This window comes from Notolepis coatsorum, assembly GCF_963971535.1.
Source record: "Notolepis coatsorum genome assembly, chromosome: 7".
NCBI classification, from domain to species: Eukaryota; Metazoa; Chordata; class Actinopteri; order Aulopiformes; family Paralepididae; genus Notolepis; species Notolepis coatsorum.
In genome coordinates, this window is record NC_140171.1 from 100,353,117 (window position 1) to 100,375,863 (window position 22,747).

Sequence of the window (22,747 nt, forward strand, 5' to 3'; positions counted from 1 at the left end):
TGGTGATGGTGGTGATGATGGTGATGATGGTGGTGATGGTGGTGATGGTGGTGGTGATGGTGGTAGTCGTGATGATGGTGGTGGTGATGGTGGTAGTGGTGATGGTGGTGATGATGGTGATGATGGTGGTGATGGTGGTGATGATGGTGATGATGGTGATGATGATGGTGGTGGTGATGATGGTGATAATGGTGATGATGGTGGTGATGATGGTGATGATGGTGATGATGATGGTGGTGGTGATGATGGTGATAATGGTGGTAGTGTTGATGATGGTGGTGATGATGGTGATGATGGTGATGATGGTGGTGATGGTGATGGTGTAGGGCTGGGCGATATGGCAAAAAATCATATCGCGATAACGATATGATAATGTTATCATATCACTCGATACCGATAATTATCGAAATTGTTATAAGTAAAAAAATATATATATATTATTATTATTAATAAAAAAAAATTAAACAACAGATGTTTATTTTGCAGCAATTCTTTGTCGTTGCCGCCATCTTTAGTGTTACATCCCCTCACACTCCAGTTCTCAGGCTGCAGCTGGTTTGAAAGCGAAAGTAAACCGGCTTCTGCTGGCTGTGGCTCCAGGGGAGTTGAACAGTTCTGGCTCTGCTAGTTTCTTTTCTATCTTTTGGTGCTTTTTTGGTGGACAAACCACCACACATGTGCACCGTGACTCGTGACTGGAGTCTAGCTCTGCTAGCACACATAGCCTACTGTGTACAGACGGTTTCAAACTGTATTTTAAATTAGAAAGCAAACAAAATAAATGGACAAGAGAAAAAGAAATCTCAATTTGGTCAGTATTGTCATTATTTTAAGTTGCAGGCAAGAAAGACAAGTCTGTCCACTGTCTCTGGTTTTAAAACTGCCCTTTTTTTTCTTTCGATATTTTCTTTTTTCCGATATCGATTATTAAAATATATCGCGATATTTATCGTTATCGTTATATCGCCCAGCCCTATCAGATGGTGCTGATAGTGGTGATGATGGTGATGGTGGTGATGATGATGGTGGTGGTGATGGTGATGATGGTGATGGTGGTGATGGTGATGATGGTGGTGATGATGGCGATGGTGGTGATGATGATGATGGTGGTGATGGTTGTGATGGTGATTGTGATGATTCGTGGGGGAAGATGTAGGGTCCCCAAAAAGTCTGCATTCATATGTATTTCTTATTTTCTTTTTACAGTATGTACATGCTGTCAGGGCTGTCAGAATGCATAGCAGCGCCCTGCATATAGCAAAGACAATTTAACCAATTTAATTGAGCAAAGGTTAAAAGTATTGGATTTCCATGTACGTATGATTGACAGGTCTGATCACATGTATGATTGACAGGTCTGATCACATAATATGATTGACTCAGGTCTGATTACATGTATGATTGACAGGTCTGATCACATGTATGATTGACAGGTCTGATCACATGTATGATTGACAGGTCTGATCACATGTATGACTGACTCAGGTCTTATCACAAAATATATACTCAGTATTTTATTGTCTGCAAATTCACTCACACCACACATTACTATTACCTCCACCCTCTAGGCAGCATTGCTCCTTTGGTAACAATTAATACCATGTCACCTTGACTCTCCCTCCTCAGCTCAGTAATAGGAACATATTGCCCTATTCGTACTTCCTCTTTCATGATGGAAATGACGGCCCCAGACTGGTTAGTTCCCCAGTGGCCATGTTTCACCATCAGCACTTGTGGTTAAAAGGGGGACTCTCTCAACAGGAAGTGATGCAAACCTGGACTCTCAGTACTTCTCATCTCACATCTGACTTGTCCTCGTCTCATTTAAAGTCATGCGGCTTTAGGGCTGTTTGTGTTTTGAAGTGTGATATATTTCAGTTATTTCTCTGTTGTGAACCTCACCAAGCCTAACAGTAATTTTCTTGTCTGTCTGTCTGTCTGTCTGTCTGTCTGTCTGTCTGTCTGTCTGTCTGTCTGTCTGTCTGTCTGTCTGTCTGTCTGTCTGTCTGTCTGTCTGTCTGTCTGTCTGTCTGTCTGTCTGTCTGTCTGTCTGTCTGTCTGTCTGTGTGTGTGTGTCTCTCTCTCTCTCTCTCTCTCTCTCTCTCTCTCTCTCTCTCTCTCTCTCTCTCTCTCTCTCTCTCTCTCTCTCTCTCTCTCTCTCTCTCTCTCTCTTGCTGCCTCTCTTTCAGGAGAACACAGACCGTTAAGCAGAAGACAGACCTGTTCTCCTCCCCTAGAGCTGAGGTAGATACCTTACATTGTTGCTTTGGTTACAGTCTCCGTACCCAACTTTCAGTCAAGGAAATGCAGTCACACAACCATGCAGACACACCACACCACAATGTGTACAATCTAAGCTTCCCCCCCCCAGCTACGCCCCTGTGTGCATGTGTCTCAGCTCAACGTGGATTCCCTGAACAGTAATATGTAGTGTTGTTCTATTTCAGAGCTGTAATACAGGGCTAATATGCAGTTTTCATTAATCTATATGCAGCATGCATGCGCACACACACAAACAAAGGCTAGCAACTGGTATAACCTTGAAGATAAATACACCCTTGAATGTAAGTGTGAAGCGGTCGGCTTGAGGACGGCCACAGGCTACAGACAGGATGCCCTGCTCGTCGTGTTGAAATACATACTGCTGTTCATGGACGAAGTGTCCATCTCTGGCTATATGAAAATAGATATGGAATCAATATGGGTTCTTCCTAAATTCCCATATTGGTGAACACACACACACAGACGCTACCAATTTTATTAGTCTTGCTCTGCAGACTTACAGTATCAATGCACAGTAATATACCTGATGCTTAATGCGTATTGTCAGTCAAAACAGTCAGTTACCACCATAATAATTATATTACTTTGTGCATTACATTACTTCCTGGGGGTTCACATGCTTGTGTGCACGGGGATGTTCCATGTTTGGTCATTGTATTTGGTGAAGGGTCCGGGTGTATTCAGGCTGTTTGTCTTTTCCTTCGGTCATGACATGCTTTATCAGGGGGGGTGTCTTGGATGGGGCTGTGGTGGGGATTGATGTGTGGGGTGTTTCAGGGACTGGCTGTTCCAGGGGGGGGGGTTCACATGCCTTTGAGCAACACTGTACTTATTGTACTTATTTTATGCCTATTCTTATGTCTGCACGTTCTACATTGCACTACTTGTATTGTATTTTTATACATATTCTTATGTCTGCACTTTATGCATTGTTTTTATTCTGTCAAATGTATGTTCATTTTATGCTATTTGCTGTGAAGCACTTTGAGCTGCAATCCATGTGCTATATAAATAAAGTTATTATTATTATTATTATTATTATTATTATTATTATTATTATTATTATTATTATTATTATTATTATTATTATTATTATTATTATTATTATTATTATTATTATTATTATTATTATTATTATTATTATTACTTTGTCTGCAGCAGGGCCCTGTTTCTTGTACCTGGTTCAACTAACGTCACGGTGACCAATTGCAGCCACTCTTATTGTCTGGGACCAAATACGGCCACGCCCCACTCCCAGCAAAAAGTGGGAATCTCTAGAATGGGTTTGGGGCGGCGCTGTATACGGAAGTAGCTCTCAAGGTGACGATTAGACAACACTTTTTTGTTGTCAGTAGATGGCAGCATTGGTTTAAAATTAAAGGCTGAAAATGTTGAGAACTACAACACTGCATTTCCCAAGAGCGTTAGCACAGGTCGCAGGTCACTGGGATGGGTCTATATTCTCCGACGTGATCTGAACAGCGTTAAACTATTACTGCAACCTCGGTATAGCGACCGCGAATGGCCAACTAATTATCTTAACAAAAGTGCGCTGGTAGCATTACATATGTTGTCTAAAGGGGGACATATGGTACAATTTAAGATTCTAATGATAATCGGCATATAAAGGACAAGATAAAGCATCGTTAATTTGTAAGAAACCTCAATGAAAACGGCGCAGGGTGCTATTGTTATGAAAATGTGATAGAATCCTATAAAAATGTGGACGCACTTGGCCTACGTTCCGTTAAGTCGATCAAGATGTCATTATCCAGCTTCAGTTAACCCGATGTTCGAAGCCGGGATTTTCCTGTTCCTCGAAGGTGGATTCAGTCTCGTTAACTCAAGCCAGACTTGCGACTCAGGCTAAATGCGCGCGGCCGCTTCAGGCGAAAAGCCAGCACGTATCGATGGCAGAGATCCTGATTCTCTAACGGCATTGATTGATTAATTGATTTAAAACTTTATTGACAGATTGCAATACGGCTCAATCGCCTCGCCGACAAGTAAAATGCGTTATCTATAGGCTAATTTTAAGTCCCTCATTACCTCAATCAATCAGATTATATTTCTTTAAACTTGCCTGCTGGATTGAATAATCAAATGAGATCTTGCTAGCGAAAATAATTAATTAAACTTATACAGAATTACGATACGGCTCTCTTACCCATTGATTGATGTATAGTCGATCTTTAACTTATCTCCAATGTGGTCTAACGGGTTGTTATTTTGACTATCACGCAGACGACCGGGGTTCGAGACCCTAGTCTTTTCCTTCTTTTTGCAATATAGGAATAATTCAATTTGGTGCACGTTGAGAGCTATATAAAGAATGACATCCTCAATGCATGTAGATTTATAATATTTTAACTTAAAACCAGGCTACTTTGGCGTATAATCATTAATATTATATTCAAAAAAATCATATTGGAAACACCGGGTTTTGAACCCCGGTCACTGGGTTGGCAGGCTTGAGCACTACCGCTGCACCACTGTGCCAGATGGGATAAATTCATTGTTTATACATTAATGAACGAGAGACCCGTGTTTAGAATATCCTTTGTTTTGAATGAAGTTTATCTCTTTATCCTCATTCATTAATGTGACGTCAACGGCTCATTCAATTTCTCAAATCCGTCAAACAGCGCATCTCATCAGACATCTTAATCCCAGTTACAATTAAAATAACCACATAATGTGTACATCGCACGAGCGAGCGCCACGGTATATATAACGTGCATTATTTAGGACAAAGTGAATTTAGTATCAGCATTTTGGGTCTATTTTACATTTCAAAAGCCCCCTCTGGAAGAATGGAGCACAAAAACGTAATTCAGAATGGTATAATGCAGATCGTAGACTGTGGGAATAGTTTCAGGAAACGGGCTGTCACTTCTTTGCGGGGGCGTGGCGATGGTTCAGGCTAACTTGAACTTAAACTCTGCTTTCGACCAGGCTCAAACTTTTGGATCTGTTGTCATGGTGATTTGGAAAATCCACGTACGGGGAACCGGAAAGTCCGGCTAACTCAGTTATCCAGTTAAAGTTATCCGGCTAACTCAGTTATCCAGGTACAAGGAACGGGGCCCTGGTCTCTCCGCTCATGGAACTGCATGTCCATATCACTAGTCTATGAACGCTACGCAAAATGGGCAACGCGTTGTTGGCACAATTTGGAAATGCACAAACACAAACCTCCTCCCCCTCTTTCTCATTACTCTCTCTCTCTTTCCCTCTCGCTCCCTCCGTCTTCCTCTGTCACCACCTCGCTCTCTCCTCTTTTATCCTTGGTCCCGCTCGTCACTTTGACCTCCTTAACTCGCTCCTTATTTTGTGATTCACCTGCTCAGCACCACGGAGTGCAGCGCACAGCCACTCGCCACGCTATCACACCATCACACCTCTCTGACATTTGACCACAGAGCTAAGAGCAATGCCTCCATTTTACACTGTCCTCTCGCTTTCTCTCACTCCTTCACCCCCTCTGTCTCTGCCCCTTTTCTCTATCTCTCTCTCCCACACACACACACACACACACACACATGCAAAGGTATACTCTACTACTAGGGGTGTAACGGTACAGAGAAGCCATGGTTCGGTATGTACCTCAGTTTTGGGGTCACGGTTCGGTACGAGTTTGGTACAACAGGAAAACATTATTTATAATTAATATTATATATTTATAATAATAATAATAATAATAATAATTATTATTATTATTAAATATAATTATTTTCTATGAAGTTATACTTAGTTCCACATAGGCTTGCCGCGGTAGTCAGTGATACCGGTAAAATGTGCAACCCTAGTTTTACCTAGTCTCGTATGGGATGTATTCGTCATATGGCTGGATGTACCGAACCGTGACGTCCGTACCGTGAGGTTGCGGGACGAATACATGTACCGTTACACCCCTATCTATCTACTACTTATAGATGCTAGCCCACAGAACATTCATTATAGTTCTCTCTTTCTCTCACTTTCTCTCTCTCTCTCTTCGCTCCTTATGTTATCTCTTTCCCTCTCGCTCCCTCCATCTTCTTCTGTCACCTCCTCGCTCTCCTCTTTTATCCTCAGTCCCGCTCATCACTTTCGCCTCCTCTTAACTCGCTCCTTATTCTGTGTCTCTCTGCGAGGTCACTGCCATCTCTCATTACGCTCCCCGCATCTTCTCCTTTGCATTCTTTCCTTTCAATTTTGCTCCTGTCCTGCCGCTACCCAGTGCCGCCAAAAAAGCAGAAAGAAAAACACAATTTATATCCCAAGGTCGCTTTACCTAGATGGTGCTTGTGTGTTTGTGGTGTGTGTGTGTGTGTGTGCGTGTGCGTGTGCGTGTGCGTGTGTGTGTGTGCGTGGGCGTGTGGCCGTGCGCGCGCGCGCGCGCGCGCGCGCGTGTGTGTGTGTGTGTGTGTGGTGAGGGGATTAGGGCTAGGGTTAGTGGCTGTCATTTCCCATTAGAAAGTAGCTAAAGTGTTTTTTAGACTTTCTCTGATTGACTTTTGAACCTGCACGCATGCAGCTACACACATACCCACACACACACATGCACATAAACACACATGCACATAAACACACACACACACACACACACACACACACACACACACACACACACACACACACACACACACACACACGCCATAGAGCAGAGTGGAGAGACACACACACACACAAATTCCCGCTCCTCCCGGGCAGCGTGTCGAAGTGTCCTTGAGCAAGACACTTTTTTTGTATCCACTTTTTCTCCCATTTTCTATTTTTCTCCCATCCCAATTTTCATATCGTCCAATTCAACCCTCCCCTGTCTTCGAACGTTGTTTCTTGCCTCCCACAAGCCGGCTGCAATGTGGACTAAGTCATACATAGCACGAGTCCCCTCCGATACTCAAGGTAACAGCCGTCGCATCTTTTCACCTGCGCGGCTCGATCTTTCAGCGTCGGGGGTCTGGGCTTTTGGAGGGGCCCCGCCCCAGTTGCTTCTTGATTCTACTGCGCAGGCGCACCAACCGACCTGTAGGAGTCGCTGTCCACAACGCCCGATCCCCACCCTTCAGTTTCCCTCCCCGTAATACGGCCAATGTGTATTACTGTGGACGACCAGCTAAATTGAAAGCAATGTGGAGAGCGGGGCTCGAACAGGAGACATCCTGTTCGAGCCTAGTCTCCAGCATTCGTTGTGAGCGCCTTGCCCACTGCGCCACGTAGCCACCCTCCTTGAGCAAGACACTTAACCCCTAATTGCTCTTGATGAGCAGGTTGGCACCATGGTTGCCTCTGCCAGTGTGTGAATGGGTAAAATGTGAGGAACAAATTGTAAAGCGCTTTGGATAAAAGCTGCTATATAAATGCAGCCATTTTACCATTTACACATATTATTGCCATTTCTCAACTGCAAATGATGTCCCCAACAGAAAACGTAGTCAACATCTGCAATAAAGATATATATATATTATCATCTGTTTTATTTAATAAGATGACATTTTCAGTCTTCTCACCTCACTTCAATCATTCTTATTGCAGAAAAATGGGATATACTGTACCGGACTCTGCCCTCCTCGTAATGGGTGACTTTAACCACGTCAACTTGAGGAAGTCGGCACCCAGGTACAAACAACAAATATACGCTGCCACAAGAGGCGAAAAAACACTCGACCAATGTTACTGTACAATTTCTCAGGCGTTTCACGCTGTGGTATGCTGCCTCTCGGTCAGTCTGACCATAACATGACTTTTTTAATCCCTCAGTACCGTCAGCAGTTAAAGACTATTAAAAGGACTGTCTGGCCTGTGAGGCAGTGGTCGCCTGAGGCTGCTGATATGCTCAGCGATTGTCTGGAGCTTACTGACTGGTCTGCTTTTAGTGAAGCATGTGATGATTTGGATGAATTTACTGACACAATATCCTCATACATCAACTTCTCGGAAGACCGGTGTATTCCATCAAAGATGGTGACTGTCTATGGCAATAATAAGCCATGGTTTAATAAAGAGGTTAAAAGTCTCTGGGTTAAGAAGAATCAGGCTTTTAAAAGTGGAGATGTAGATCTCTACAAGATTGCCAGGTATGAATTTGAACGAGGCTAAGCTTTGTATAAGGAAGTTGCATTGTTAATTTCAATACCTGTAGTACAGTAGTCCACACACACACACACACACACACACACACACACACACACACACACACACACACACACACACACACACACACACACACACACACACACACACACACACACACACACACACACACACACACACACACACACACACACACACACACACACACACACACACACACACACACACACACACGTGCATTCAGTTAAGTTGGAATATGACTGTAATACAAACAGTTCAGTTTGTCAGGTACATGGAACACAGATTACAGTGTTTACACCTGTCTGCTTGAGAAAATACCATGTTCTGCAATACAAATGATTGAAGTGAGATGAACAGACTGAACTTTATTTTATTAGATAAAACATGTTGACAAAGTTTTATTTTGCAGTTGAAAAAAGGTAATAAATAAAATGTTATAAAAAATATATATATATTTAGTATCGCGATATTATTGTATCGTGAGGCAAGTATCACGATAGTATCGTATCGTGAGGTCTCTGGCGATTCCCACCCCTACTAAGTACAGAGATAGTCTTGAGGACAACTTGAAAGCTGGGGACACTAAAGGGGTTTGGCAGGGTCTACACATGATTACTGGGTTCAAGAATAAACAGTCAGCTCAGGATGTGGACCCCCTACTCCCTGACAAGCATAATGAATTTTATTGCAGATTTGATGTACACTCGAGGTGTCGATGGAGTGGGGTCTGTAACCCCCCCTTTGTAGTCGAGGAGCACCAAGTTAGAGCCTTACTCCCCAAACAAAATGTTAGGAAGGCTGCAGGGCCAGACAATGTGTCTACTTTTACCCTGAAAAATGGTGCTGACCAACTTCCTTCTGTTTTTACAGACCTTTTTAATTGGTCTCTCAGCACACTTAAAGTCCCGGCATGCTATAAATCTGCCATAGTCATACCTGTGCCCAAGAAATCTAGCACTGCTTGTCTGAATGATTACAGGCCCGTCGTTCTGACCTCTGTCATTATGAAGGTGTTCGACCGGCTTGTCTGTGATCATTTATCTAGTATTGTTAAACTAGACATGTATCAGTTTGCTTATCAGCCCAACAGGTCTGTAGAGGATGCTGTATCTGTTTACACACCATCCTGCAGCACCTGGAGGCCTCTGCCACTTATGTACGAATTTTGTTTATTGATTTTAGTTCAGCGTTTAACACGATTGTGCCTTTTAAACTATTTGAAAAACTTAAATAGCTAGGAATTGATGAGTCTCTGTGCCAGCAGGTGGAGAGGGTAGACAGTTTAAAATTCCTTGGCATCACCATATGTGATAATTTAAAATGGGAAGCTAACATCAGCCACATAATTAGCAAAGCCCACCAGAGGCTCCACTCCCTGCGCCAGCTTAAAAAGTTTGGTGTGTCCAGGGAGGCGATGCTCAGCTTCTACAGAGCCACTGTGGAGAGTGTCCTTACAGTACCTTCTCAATGATGGTGTGCAGGCCTGGACTGGCCAACTGGCATACCGGGCATTTGCCCGGTGGGCCGATGCATATTTGGTCCGTTATTTGATTAAACAAATATATATATTTATATAAAATAATTTTTTTCTTTTTTTCTTTCTTTTTTGGTCAACAACCGGCCCACTACTAGGCTGGGACAGCGGCCCATTGGTACTGACTGACACTGGGCTGGCCCAATCACATATCTTACTAAGCACTCACCCGCCAGTCATGCAGGTACATGACTGAGAGGGGGGCTGGTACATGATGGGGCTGTGGTACATGACTGAGATGGGGCTGTGGTACATGACTGAGAGGGGGCTGTGGTACATGACTCAGATGGGGCTGTGGTACATGACCGAGAGGGGGCTGGTACATGACTGAGAGGGGACTGGTACATGAATGAGAGGGGGTTGGTATACAGGACTGAGAGGGGGGCTGGTATACATGACTGAGAGGGGGTTGGCTGGTACATGACTGAGAGGGGGCTGGCTGGTACATGACTGAGAGGGGCTGGCTGGTACATGACTGAGAGGGGGCTGGTACATGATTGAGAGGGGGCTGGTACCATGTATTGGTGCTGACTAACACTGGGCTGGCCCAATCACATCTCTTACTAAGCACCCCCCCCCCCCCCCCCCCCCCCCCCGCCAGTCGTGTGGTACATGACTGAGAGCGGGGCTGGTACATGACTGAGATGGGGCTGTGGTACATGGCTGAGAGGGGGCTGTGGTACATGACTGAGATGGGGCTGTGGTACATGACTGAGAGGGGGCTGGTACATGACTGAGAGGTGGCTGGTACATGACTGAGAGGGGGCTGGTACATGACTGAGAGGGGGCTGGTATACATGACTGAGAGGGGGCTGGTACATGACTGAGAGGGGGCTGGTACATCGGGTCCCCCCAGGGCTGTGTTCTGAGCCCCCTGCTGTACTCACTATACACACATGACTGTGTGGCCAAGTTCAGCAACAACTCCATAGTGAAGTTTGCGGACGACACAGTGGTGGTGGGGCTGATCTCGGACAACGACGAGAAGGCCTACCGGGAGCAGGTTGAGGTACTGGAACGCTGGTGCCAGGACAACAGCCTGCTCCTGAACATTGGTAAAACCAAGGAGCTGATCGTGGATTATAGGAGAGGACAGCAGGAGACACACACACCACTGAGGATTAACGGGGCTACCGTGGACAGAGTCGTAAAAAAGGCGAAGCAACACCTCTACCACCTGAGACAGTTAAGGAAGTTCAGAGTATCTGGGAAGATACTCCAGTCCTTCTACTCCGGAGCTGTAGAGAGCATCTTGACTGGAAACATCACTGCCTGGTATGGAAACAGCACGGCACAGGACAAGAAGGCCCTACAGAGAGTGGTGCGCTCAGCCGAGCGTACCACGGGTATTGCACTACCACCCCTGCAGGTTCTATACAACAAGAGGTGCAAATCCAGAGCCTGCAGAATAATGAAAGACCCACACCACCCCAACAACAGCCTGTTCATGCTGCTCAGGTCAGGCAGACGCCTGCGAACACCAGCTGCTAGGACAGAGAGACTTCGGCTCAGCTTCTTCCCCCAGGCCATCAGAGCCCTGAACACTGAACTCTCCACACACAAGCACACATGAGCACACGCACAACACACTCACTGTACACGCTCACACACTAGCAGCCACTTTAACATGAGCAGGCACACACTCATGCTGCACACGCCCACACTTATGGCCACCAAGAAGGGTCACTTTTTTTAAATAGTATAGTATAACCGGAGATTGTATAAATTAGACACTACCAAAGGACCCAGTATGTCCTCCATGCTCTGTAAATAACTTATGTACATATACCGATATGCCCTAACATGTTACTTGTTTATTGCACAATGTTACTTGCTTATTGCACAATGTTGATTCTATTATATGTTATTTGCACATCGTTGCGGGCAAGACCACCCGCATTTCATTGTATACTTGTATGCCGTGACAAATAAATCTCTTGACTTGACTACATGGCTGAGAGGGGACTGGTATACAGGACTGAGAGGGGGCTGGTATACATGACTGAGAGGAGGCTGGTACATGACTGAGAGGAGGCTGGTACATGAGTGAGAGGGGGCTGGCTGGTACATGACTGAGAGGGGGCTGGTACATGACTGAGAGGGGGCTGGCTGGTACATGACTGAGAGGGGGCTGGCTGGTACATGACTGAGAGGGGGCTGGTACCATGTATTGTGCATCATTGTAGGTCAAACCATTAAAAAGTTAAGTTCCACAGCAGCCATTTTGGATTTTGGTCTCTCACAAATTTCCCCCGCCTTTTTTAAAAATCCATTGAGAAACGAAGTGCCACAGATGACCCAACTACTAGGTCCATATCGTATCATCATAATATTTTTTAAAAAATCATTAGGATAAGGGTTCCCTTGATAAAGATGCATGAAAAGGCTGTAGCTCAACACCTGTAGCTCAACTGCAAAAACTGCTTTTTTGATTTGATTAGATTTGTATTTGGAAATTAAAAACACATCATAAAAACAAATTATCTTGACCAATTTGTATTCCTGAGGATATCACCTAAAAGCATTCATTAAAACACTTATTTCCAAGGTGGTCCTCGATGGAAGACATAAAAACACAGCACATATAGCCTACTCAACTGCAAATGTTTGCTCAACTGCAAAAATGTATGCCTACTTATGTATTAGCCTACAGGGAAAACACATTCACAACAGGCAGAAACGTTTATTTTCAGCCAAGTATGGTAATAAGGTAACTATTAGGATATATATGGTATGGATTACTTACTCTTATAACTTATTACTATCTGTGGTAGCTCTAGTCTCCACCTACACAAATAGTTTTTGTGCTGTCCATTGATCATGCACCTTCACATGGTAGGCACATTAACTGTAGGTCAAACTCCCCAAACAAACAAGCACATCATTGATTTAATTGCCATATAAATCACATACAAAGATCTAACTACTCCTCCTCTCTGAACATGAATATAAAACAAGAAGGTGATCTATTAACTGTGTAAACCTTATGCAATATTCATCATTGATATTTGAATACTTGAAATCTGTATGAACTGAGTAGTTAGTATCAAATGAAATAAGATGGAACAGCTCCATGCATTCATTGAATAAACATTTGCTCATTACCAGTATGGTATTGTTTAAATTGTACAGCTTTTTGCACATCTTTGTCAGGGAATTCCAACAATTCTGGACCTGAATGTACCAGTTAATTGTAATCATCTCTCTCCTTATATCTAGTCAAGCCAGGTTGTGGAGGAGAGAGACAGGGATGAACAGGCTATAGACTACTTTGCCCATCCTGAGCCTGCTATGATGCAGATGTTTTTACATCACCACCCAAAACAATATTCAGCCAAGAGTGAGTGAGTACACTGGTCCACTTGCACTGGTCCACTTGTCCATGGCACTTACTACCCAGCTTTGTAGTGGTTTGGGGGAATAGTACAGTAGGTACGCATATTTAAGGGGAACGCAAGGATGGTGTACTGGTGGGTGGTGTCCGACCGATTATGGTGGGCCGGTCTGGGCCAAAAATGCCAGGGCCGATTTTTGGTCCCAGTCCAGCCCTGATGGTGTGGTACGGAAACACCACCGTCCATCATACTAGAAAGGACTGTACGCACAGCATAACAAATCATTGGCTGTGATCTCCCTTCTGTGGCCTCCATATATGCAACACAAATCAGGCGGAAAGGGGAGAAGGTGATCGGTGACCCCTCTCACCCTGCTTACTAACTTTTTAACCCCCTTCCCTTTGGTAGAAGACTCCAAAGTCTCAGGTGTAGGACATCTCGTTTTAAAAAATAGTACATATCCTGAGGTTGTCACCTGAACTCAAGTCCTAATGCACAGGCACTTTGTACCATAAGGGCTAGCACCAGCCGACAGGCACTTTAAGGCAATGCACTTTAAATTGGAACACTGTACTGTAGCATTTTTTTTATTGTTTGTGAAATTGTGGGGATTGCATGGCATGTATTCTTGTGTGTTTTTATATTGTATGTTCACCATGTGTTGAATCTATCTATCTATCTATCTATCTATCTATCTATCTATCTATCTATCTATCTATCTATCTATCTATCTATCTATCTATCTATCTATCTATCTATCTATCTATCTATCTATCTATCTATCTATCTATCTATCTATCTATCTATCTATCTATCTATCTATCTATCTATCTATCTATCTATCTATCTATCTATCTATCTATCTATCTATCTATCTATCTATCTATCTATCTATCTATCTATCTATCTATCTATCTATCCATCCATCCATCCATCCATCCATCCATCCATCCATCCATCCATCCATCCATCCATCCATCCATCCATCCATCCATCCATCCATCCATCCATCCATCCATCCATCCATCCATCCATCTATCTATCTATCTATCTATCTATCTATCTATCTATCTATCTATCTATCTATCTATCTATCTATCTATCTATCTATCTATCTATCTATCTATCTATACTGTATATACTTTCTTTTTCTTTCATATATATTGATACTTGGCATCAGTATGATAGTATTGATATAATATCGACATACAAAATATCGCTGTCTCAACCCCCCCCCCCCCCCCCCCATAACAACATGTCTCAGAAATAAGTCCACACACTGTTACGTAACACATTGAGTGCCACGCCCCTTTGACCATATATGGGCTAGAGTGCCAGCACTGAAGTCAATGGGAGGTCAGGGAAATTTGCGAAGGCTTAAACTATATCTTTATATCTAAATTATGGCTATGGGTCTAAAACACCCCTCGCTTATCAATGACTTGCTTGCAGTCAACATGTATGAAACAGATTGTTTTTTCATTGGTACATTTCCGTTTTATACCGTTTTGAATAGGAGTATAGTTTTGGAGAGAGTTCTAGTAATTCCAGAGAAATTCCGCGATAATTACAAAACACGTTGTAATTTTTCGGCTGATTCACAGTTTTTCTCAATTGCTTTGGTGCATTTCTTTGATCAGAATTAAAGTTCTCATAACTGTTAGTGCATTTCTCAAAACAATTAGTACAAACTGCAAAACCTAGTTGATAACCTGCAGAAGCGTGTCACTTGCTCAAAATGGATAGTTCATTCCTCAAAAGCAAGTATTCATGTCAATGAAAGTGTCACTGTCATCAAAATGAAAAGTCCTGACACCGTTGTTTATGAACAAGATAGTCAAATGGCTTTGCCATGTTTTCGTTATGACAGTTCACTCTGTAAGTGTTTTCCAATGCAAAAAAGGCAGATCTAGGTGACACTACCTGAAAATGCTCAAGACAGCCCTAAACACTATTTGCACAGCCATTTGACATCTACAGTAACACATTACTGTACACACTGTACACATTGTAATATTCCCTCCTTGTTGGTCTGGGACATCAATGGTTGCTCTCTGTCCAATGTGATTTCTTCCACGCCTTCTACCTTTTGCCAGATTGAAACCCGCCTCATCAACGTATAATGTGTGCAGCGGTTCCCTGGTACACGCTTTATCCCAGAAGAGAGAGAGAGAAAAACTATAAACTTTTCCTGTGTAACATAATGCATTTTGGACAACATATTGTACAGAATGAACTGTCATGTACGTGTACTGCATGGCACTATACAAAGTAACCAGTTTACAGCACTGAACATTAGAGTATGCATAGAACACATACATGTTTTACTTGTACATACTGGTGGCGGATCTCCTTCACTCTGTCGCTGTTCCGGTCAAATGGCACATTGTACTACAATTGTTTCATGCACATTTAATTTCCCCTGAGCACTCTGTCAATTGTAGCGATTGAAACAGATTCAATATTCCCAAAGATATTGTCATCCTCTATAACAGCGCTTTGTAGCTCTCTCAACCTTATGGCATTGTTTGCAATCACCATTGCACAAATGGCTTCCTCTTGTTGCGGAGTAAAAAGGGGCCCTCTTCCACCTCTGCAAGGTTGTCTTGCAATCCTATGTGGTGCAGAGTAAAATTACAGTAATGTACAGCAAACATGAGATATACTGCTTTACAGTAACCCATATTACTGTAGTGTACAATAACAGTGCTTCCCACTTGTAAAATGCTGCAGTACAGTACCATACTGTAAATATGGCAAATCTTTACTGTAACACTACTTTACACTACAATACAGTAAATCTGTGCTGCAGTAAAGCTGTCTAAATGTAAAATGTAAAAAGTGACAAGTTCTTGTCCCACTGCAAGCTTCATGTATGACACAATGGCAGTAGTGCAGTGCAGATTGTTTAGTGCTGAATTACTGTCCAGTATACACACCTGCTCTCCAGATGAAATGTTTGAATACAGTAATTGTATTTACAGTGGTTCTCTCAACATTTGGCTGCACCCTTCAACCAGCCTCAGCCATTGTGAGGCCGTGATTGACAGATTTTGACAACTAGTTAAACATTTTTGTATGTAATGACTCAAGCAATGAAATGAGGACTATTAGTTTTATAGGGAATGACTATTCAGCAGTCATAAGTATAGTTAATTTTGACTGACATGACATAAGCAAATGATAATGTCATAAAACAGCAGAGAATTGTATGAAAGCAATTGATGCATGTCCAAAAGCATTTGCAATTTGTTCGGAGGAATGAGAAACTGCTACTATGATGTGCACAAATGACAAAATGTTGTGGAGGTTGAAGTAACAGTTATGAGAACTTTAATTCTGATCAGAGAAATGCACCAAAGCAATGTATGAATCGTTTTCAAATAAATGCTAGATTATCGATAGTATGTGTACTTATGCACGCTAGAGAAGCGGGCTGAAAAATCTATTATCCATGACCTGGTCAGCGCTAACATCATACACACACACAGACACGCTGCGATGGCTGAGAAAAAAACATCTGATTAACCCAATACTGGTAAAATAGAGTCCTTACCTCACAGCAGATGTTCTGCAAAAAGATGAATCAAATTCCTGATTGCCATTCCAAATATTGATCGCGTTTATTGATCCAACGTTATAGTCCGAAACACATAAGGGTCTGAGGGTCCTCAGTCAATCTGGTAACACGATACTGCATGCCAGAGAATGGAAAACCCCGGACCGGACTTTTTTTCTGATGCACATGCCCACCCAATCCAATGATGTGCATTACCATCTGGGAGATGATAGGCGGCGGTATTTGCCCTTTTCGAGCTCAGACCCATTCACAATGATAACGTCAGGCTGGATGGATGAAAAATAAATGGATATCGCTAATAAAAGAAATAACGATTAAAAGACGAGAAAACTCATTGGCACTCAACGCATGGCGAGTTAGCATGACTAATCTTGTCGTTGGCACTCAATGTGTTAAGACCCGCTCCCCACTGCATTTTTACTAAGAGATCAACGTTTCTTATGAAGATCCTGAGATGATCGAAACGTTGATCTCTCAGTAAACATGTAGTGGAGTGGTAACAGCATGCAGTCTGTTTGATGCTGATCTTCTGTTAGTCCTGCAGAGTGGATGATCTTCTGTTAGTCCTGCACCTGCTCACCAGAGTGGATGTTCATGCTCTACTTTTTTATATTTATTTTTAGTAATGGGGGCGACAGTGGCTCAGGTCGTCTGGTAATCTGAAGGTTCCCAGTTCGATTCCCGCTCCTCCCGGGCAGCATGTTGAAGTGTCCTTGAGCAAGACACTTAAGCCCTAAATGTGAGGAACAAATTGTAAAGCGCTTTGGATACATTTTTAGTAGTAATAACATGTCTACCAGGGCTTCTAACGCGAGCGGTCTGGCATTGCGAGACTAAGTAATTTTTTTTAAAGATTAAGAGATGACATACTTTACTTTACAGATGGGTAATGTGGCGGTGTGTGTATGTGTGCATGTGTCTGTGTGTGTGTGTCTTTGTGTGTAGGTGTGTGTGTGGGTGCATGTGTGTGTGTCTGTGCGTGCATGTGCACGTTTTCTTGTGCATACTTCCATAGCACTGACACTGTGTGCGTAATGGCCTCTATGCTAAACTGTTTGAGTGATTCACCTTCTCGCACCACGGTGTGTGCACAGCCACTCGCCACGCTATCACACCATCACACATCTCTGACCTTTTACCACAGAGCTAAGAGCAATGCCTCCCTTTTACACTATCCTCTCGCTTTCTTTCTCGCACTCCTTCTCTCCCTCTGTCTCTGCCTTTTTTCTCTCTCTCTCCCACACACACACACACACACACACACACACACACACACACACACACACACACACACACACACACACACACACACACACACACACATACACACAAAGGCATACTCACTCAGAGCTGCTAACCCACAGAACATTCATTATAGTTCTCTCTCTCTCTCTCTCTCTCTCTCTCTCTCTCTCTCTCTCTCTCTCTCTCTCTCTCTCGCTCTCTCTCTTCTAGTATGTATGTGTGTGCATGCGTGTTCGTATATATATGTGTGTGGGTGTTGCAGTCAAGTGAAGTGGCTGTTCAAACTTGGATCCTCCAGACGGTGATCAATGGCTGGAGTCAGTCTGACGGATGGGTGGAGAGAACAGGCATTTGTCAACGGCGCTGCAACGTAACCGAAGCCTAGCCCCGTCTGCCGTTTAGCCGGGCTTTGTCCACTCGCAGCAGAAACAGTGGCTGTTGTTAGCGGCGGTGCTCCGTGTTAAACACAAGGTCAATGGAGTGGGCTGCCTTCTGTAGCGCTAGCTTTCAGTGATGCAGAGTAGGGGAGGTTCATTTTTTAATCGTAAATTGTAGCAGAGTAGCCTATTGGCACTGCCCCTTTAAGGCAGGCAGTCTAATTGACATATAGGACTCAGCTGAGTTGATTTGCAGCATGAGCAGCAGAGCAGAGTGAAGCAGAGCAAGTGGAGCAGCACAAGGATGCAGAGCAGGAGAGAGGAGTGAAGTGAGAGCAAGGGAAATACTGAGAAGAAAATGTGAGTTAAGAAGGCAAAGAACAAGTCGATTTGGAGGAAATGGTGACAGACTCCTCATGTATCCTGTGGCCTACAACATGGCCGACAAAGAGAGTATCACCTGTAAAGAGAGGACACCAGTGCTGGTGTGACCGGTGTGATCTTATCTGCGTTGTGTTTGTCGATTTGACCCCTGTTAAGGGATCGCCCTGAGTGGGAGTTGAACCCCAATCTCCCGCATCGCGGGCGGCATCACAGACCATTATACCAAGAGGTGAATCCACCCCTAACTAACCACGTCTATCCTGCCTATTTCTACTCTACCCAAGGCACCACTGTAACAGTCCAACTCTGAACCTGCCACTTCGACCATGCCTTGGGTGGGATTCGAACCCCGGTCTCCCGCATCGCGGCCGACAGCACAGACCACTGTACCAAGAGGTGAATCCACCTCCTGCTTCCGGGTCTGGATGCCTCTGGGGAGTGAGTTTACTTGCAGTACCGCTTACCATCCACAGCCACTGAACTACTTGTACCATCGTGACTGTGGATATACTGCGGTACCTCCGTTACACTGGCAAGTTAACCCCTTCCATGAACCGTCTCTTCAAACCACCAACTATCCCGGACTTGACCACCTTCACTCAAGATCTCCAGTGTCCCTGTTCTCCCAGCTTCCCCCTACTAATCTCCAAGCTGTCCTCAGCCACCACTTCAGCCTACCCCAGCCTGCTACCCCCCCCCCACACACACACACTCACTGAGCACACACCCAATCCCCAATCTGGACTGTTTATTTATTTGACTCATTACCCCTTTTCACTTGTATTCTATGTATCTGTTTTGCACTTGATTATTTTGAATACAGTATATATTATTTGCCTGAATACTGTTTGCCTGCCTCTTATTTCAATATTTCAAACCTTATCATGCTGTTTTTTGTAGTGGAGGTTACCTGGAGCTAGCCGGTAACAACAGTAAGCTTTAATTTAGCTTATTTAATTTATTGACAGGTTTTAGCCTGTCTGGCGCCCAACACACCACTGTAACATTTACATTTAGATTATATTGGGCTGACCACCGCTACAGATGTGGCGCCCAACATGGGGCCTATATACTGTCAGTTTAAGTTGAATGTAAGTGTACTCAAACCTGCTATACAGGTGTAACTTTAATTTAAAGGTAAACTTAGATTGTGATAAGGTTTTGATTATTCTGATTATTGTGTTTGCCACAGAGGAACCTATGTGTTCAGTTTTTTTGAGGAGGCTTATATTTATTCATGTAGTAATGTGCTACTGCATTTCATTTTATTAAGTGGAACACTCAAAACTCCACATATATAATTACCCCTGATAAACACACATAATGTCTGATTCTGGAAATAACCAACACAAGCATTCCCCATCGGTCTCTCTGGAGATTGAGGGTCCAGACATCCAAACACCCATGCAAACTCATGGTGGCAGAGGTGCACCTGGTGTGCAAATTCAAACCTACTTCCAAACTCCAACTCATCATCCTACAGGAACACATGGAAGCCATGTGCAATCCTTTTACCTGCCACAAGGTAATCCCCTCTATACCCCTACACGGTCTCTAACATGGCGAGATGAAGCCCATGTTCTCCCAACTGTACAGTCCTTCACTGTGCCAGGGGAGGCCAGACATTCCCCCACACCTTCCTCCACTTCTGGATCTGTGTCCCAGTGTGAACTACCAGGAGTAATTGCAACTCCTGCAAGGGAGTTGAGTCAACTCGCTGTCAAAACCCAGGACAATTGGGTGAAAATAAATGAAGCAATGGAGAAACAAGGCAAAGTATTGAGAGAGCTTACAAAATGTATGAAGGGAAATCAAATGCAATCCATTGTACAGAGAGTAAAGCCCTGTCTGACCAATTGCATGCTAATTACTGCAATCTCAAATCAGACATCACCTCCAACAAAGAGAAGGTGGAAACTGAAATGGATAACATTGTGAAAGCAGTAAAACATTTCATATCAGTGGAAGTGAAAAACTCAGAACTGTCCTTTGTTTCAGAGATCCGCTTCATGGTGGAGCAGCTCCAAGTTGAAGTACAACAGGAAATCCAAGCTTCTAAAAAAACCACACAAGAAGGCATTGCCAATTTACACAAAGCTGTTGATTGCAGTAATGCACAACTTAACAAACTGTACACCAACCTGGAAGATATGAGAACAGAGATGAAGAAACAGACTGATGAGCAGGAACAGAAAATAACCTACTTGGAAGAGAAACTTGAATCACTTACAATCCAACGACCTTCCACTCTTCCCTCACTACCTCCTACTCGGGTATGTCAACAACATACACCTCCCACAACAACTTTAACCACTACCACGGCCATCACAAAAAGTGATTATATCAAGCTGACATTCCCAACATATGGAAGGCCTAATGATGATCCAGACCCCCTAAACTACCTATCTAAGTGTCATGACTTCCTGGCTCTACAGTCATTGTCCGATTCTGATCTTGCAACCTTCAGAACTGTGTTACATGGAACAGCATGTGACTGGTGGGAGATTGCCAGGTCATATGTATATTCATGGAGTCAGTTTGAATCTGCTTTTCTGTCTGCATTTCTAGCTGAAGATTACGAGGATGAGCTGGCAGAACGTGTCAGAACCAGAATACAAGGAGAACGAGAAACCATCCGAGATTTTGCCTTCTCCTATAGAGCACTATGTAAGAGGTGGAATTCCTCTTTGACTGAAGCAAGCATAGTCAAGATGATCTTGAAAAATATCAAACCACATCTTGCCACCCAACTCCGAGGTCGAGTTAACAATGTTGAAGAGCTAGTACGCCTTGGTCACCAATTTGAAAGAGATCATGAGCAACAGCTGGAATATAATCAAGACGCTGGCAGAAGAAATGCTCCAACCAATCCCAAAAGCAACATTCCTGTTCAACCAGCAGACAAGCCTCCAGTGTTATGCTGGCGATGTAAAGAACAGCACCCTCCTGGTTCTTGTCCAAGCTATTGCTCACCTGCCAACCCCAGAAGACCCACCAACCACCAGCAAAACAAGCAGCATCCTCATCCTAATAAATACAGCGGTCAACCTAGTAACAGTTCTGTATCAGTAGTAAAGATAAAGAACCGTTCTCCCAGTCCTCTGCCTGTCCCACAGCAGCTGGTTGTGCCTATTTCCATTGGTACATGGCACGGAAAAGCCATAGTAGATACAGGTGCAAGTTACACCCTCATCCATGAATATCTCTGGGTGGAATTAGGTAAGACAAAAGAAGACCTCATACCATGGATGGATGGTCCATTGTATCTTGCTAATGGTGATGCAGCAACCCCACTTGGATGGATAGACCTTTCAATTGATCTACATGGACAGGTGTTCAGTCTACCAGCAGCCATACTTTCTCCACAAGCCCTGGCTTATGGTGTCGTCCTTGGCCTTGATTTTATTTCCCTCAGCATGTTACAGATCAATGTGGCTGACAGAGAATATGGTTTTAAGTCCAATCCCTCCACCTATCCATTTCAGCCAGGCACGGCGAGAGTCCCAGAAAAGGCATTTCAGCAGAACAAACAAAAAAAGTTTCCAGATGCTCTCTCCAGGATTTCTACCTGTGCAGGATACCGCCTGTACTCGAGCAAAAAGGATGCTGTAAGTCTCCCTGTATCACTTGAGCTCATTTGGGAAGAACAGCACAAAGACCCCAAGATCAAAAGAATCTTCAAAGCTCTAGCAGAAGATGATGATACTGTGGAACCAAGTTATGTTGTCCTGGGGGACAAACTCTACCATAAAACACAAAGGTCAGACAAGCAGTTTCATTATCGCATCTACATTCCAGAGAGCCTGGTTCAACAGATACTCCAAAACTATCATGACAACCCTCTAAGTGGCCATGTTGGGATATTCAAGACCTACAAACGACTTCATGGAGTAGCTTTTTGGCCTAGAAT

The 22,747-nt window shown here is 43.6% G+C and overlaps 2 protein-coding genes across 2 annotated transcripts in view; one reads left to right on the forward strand and one right to left on the reverse strand.

Moving 5' to 3' along the window:
- Nucleotides 1-22,747, reverse strand: part of pvalb7 (parvalbumin 7) — a 107,435-nt gene that overhangs the window by 73,804 nt on the left and 10,884 nt on the right. The gene's annotated exons all lie outside the window — the stretch shown is intronic.
- ncf4 (neutrophil cytosolic factor 4) overlaps nt 1-22,747 on the forward strand; it is a gene marked incomplete at its 3' end in the record, with an annotated part of 154,745 nt that overhangs the window by 54,592 nt on the left and 77,406 nt on the right. The window contains 1 exon segment of the mRNA XM_084318851.1: nt 2,190-2,244. Within this exon segment, the coding sequence (XP_084174977.1) occupies nt 2,190-2,244 (55 nt within the window).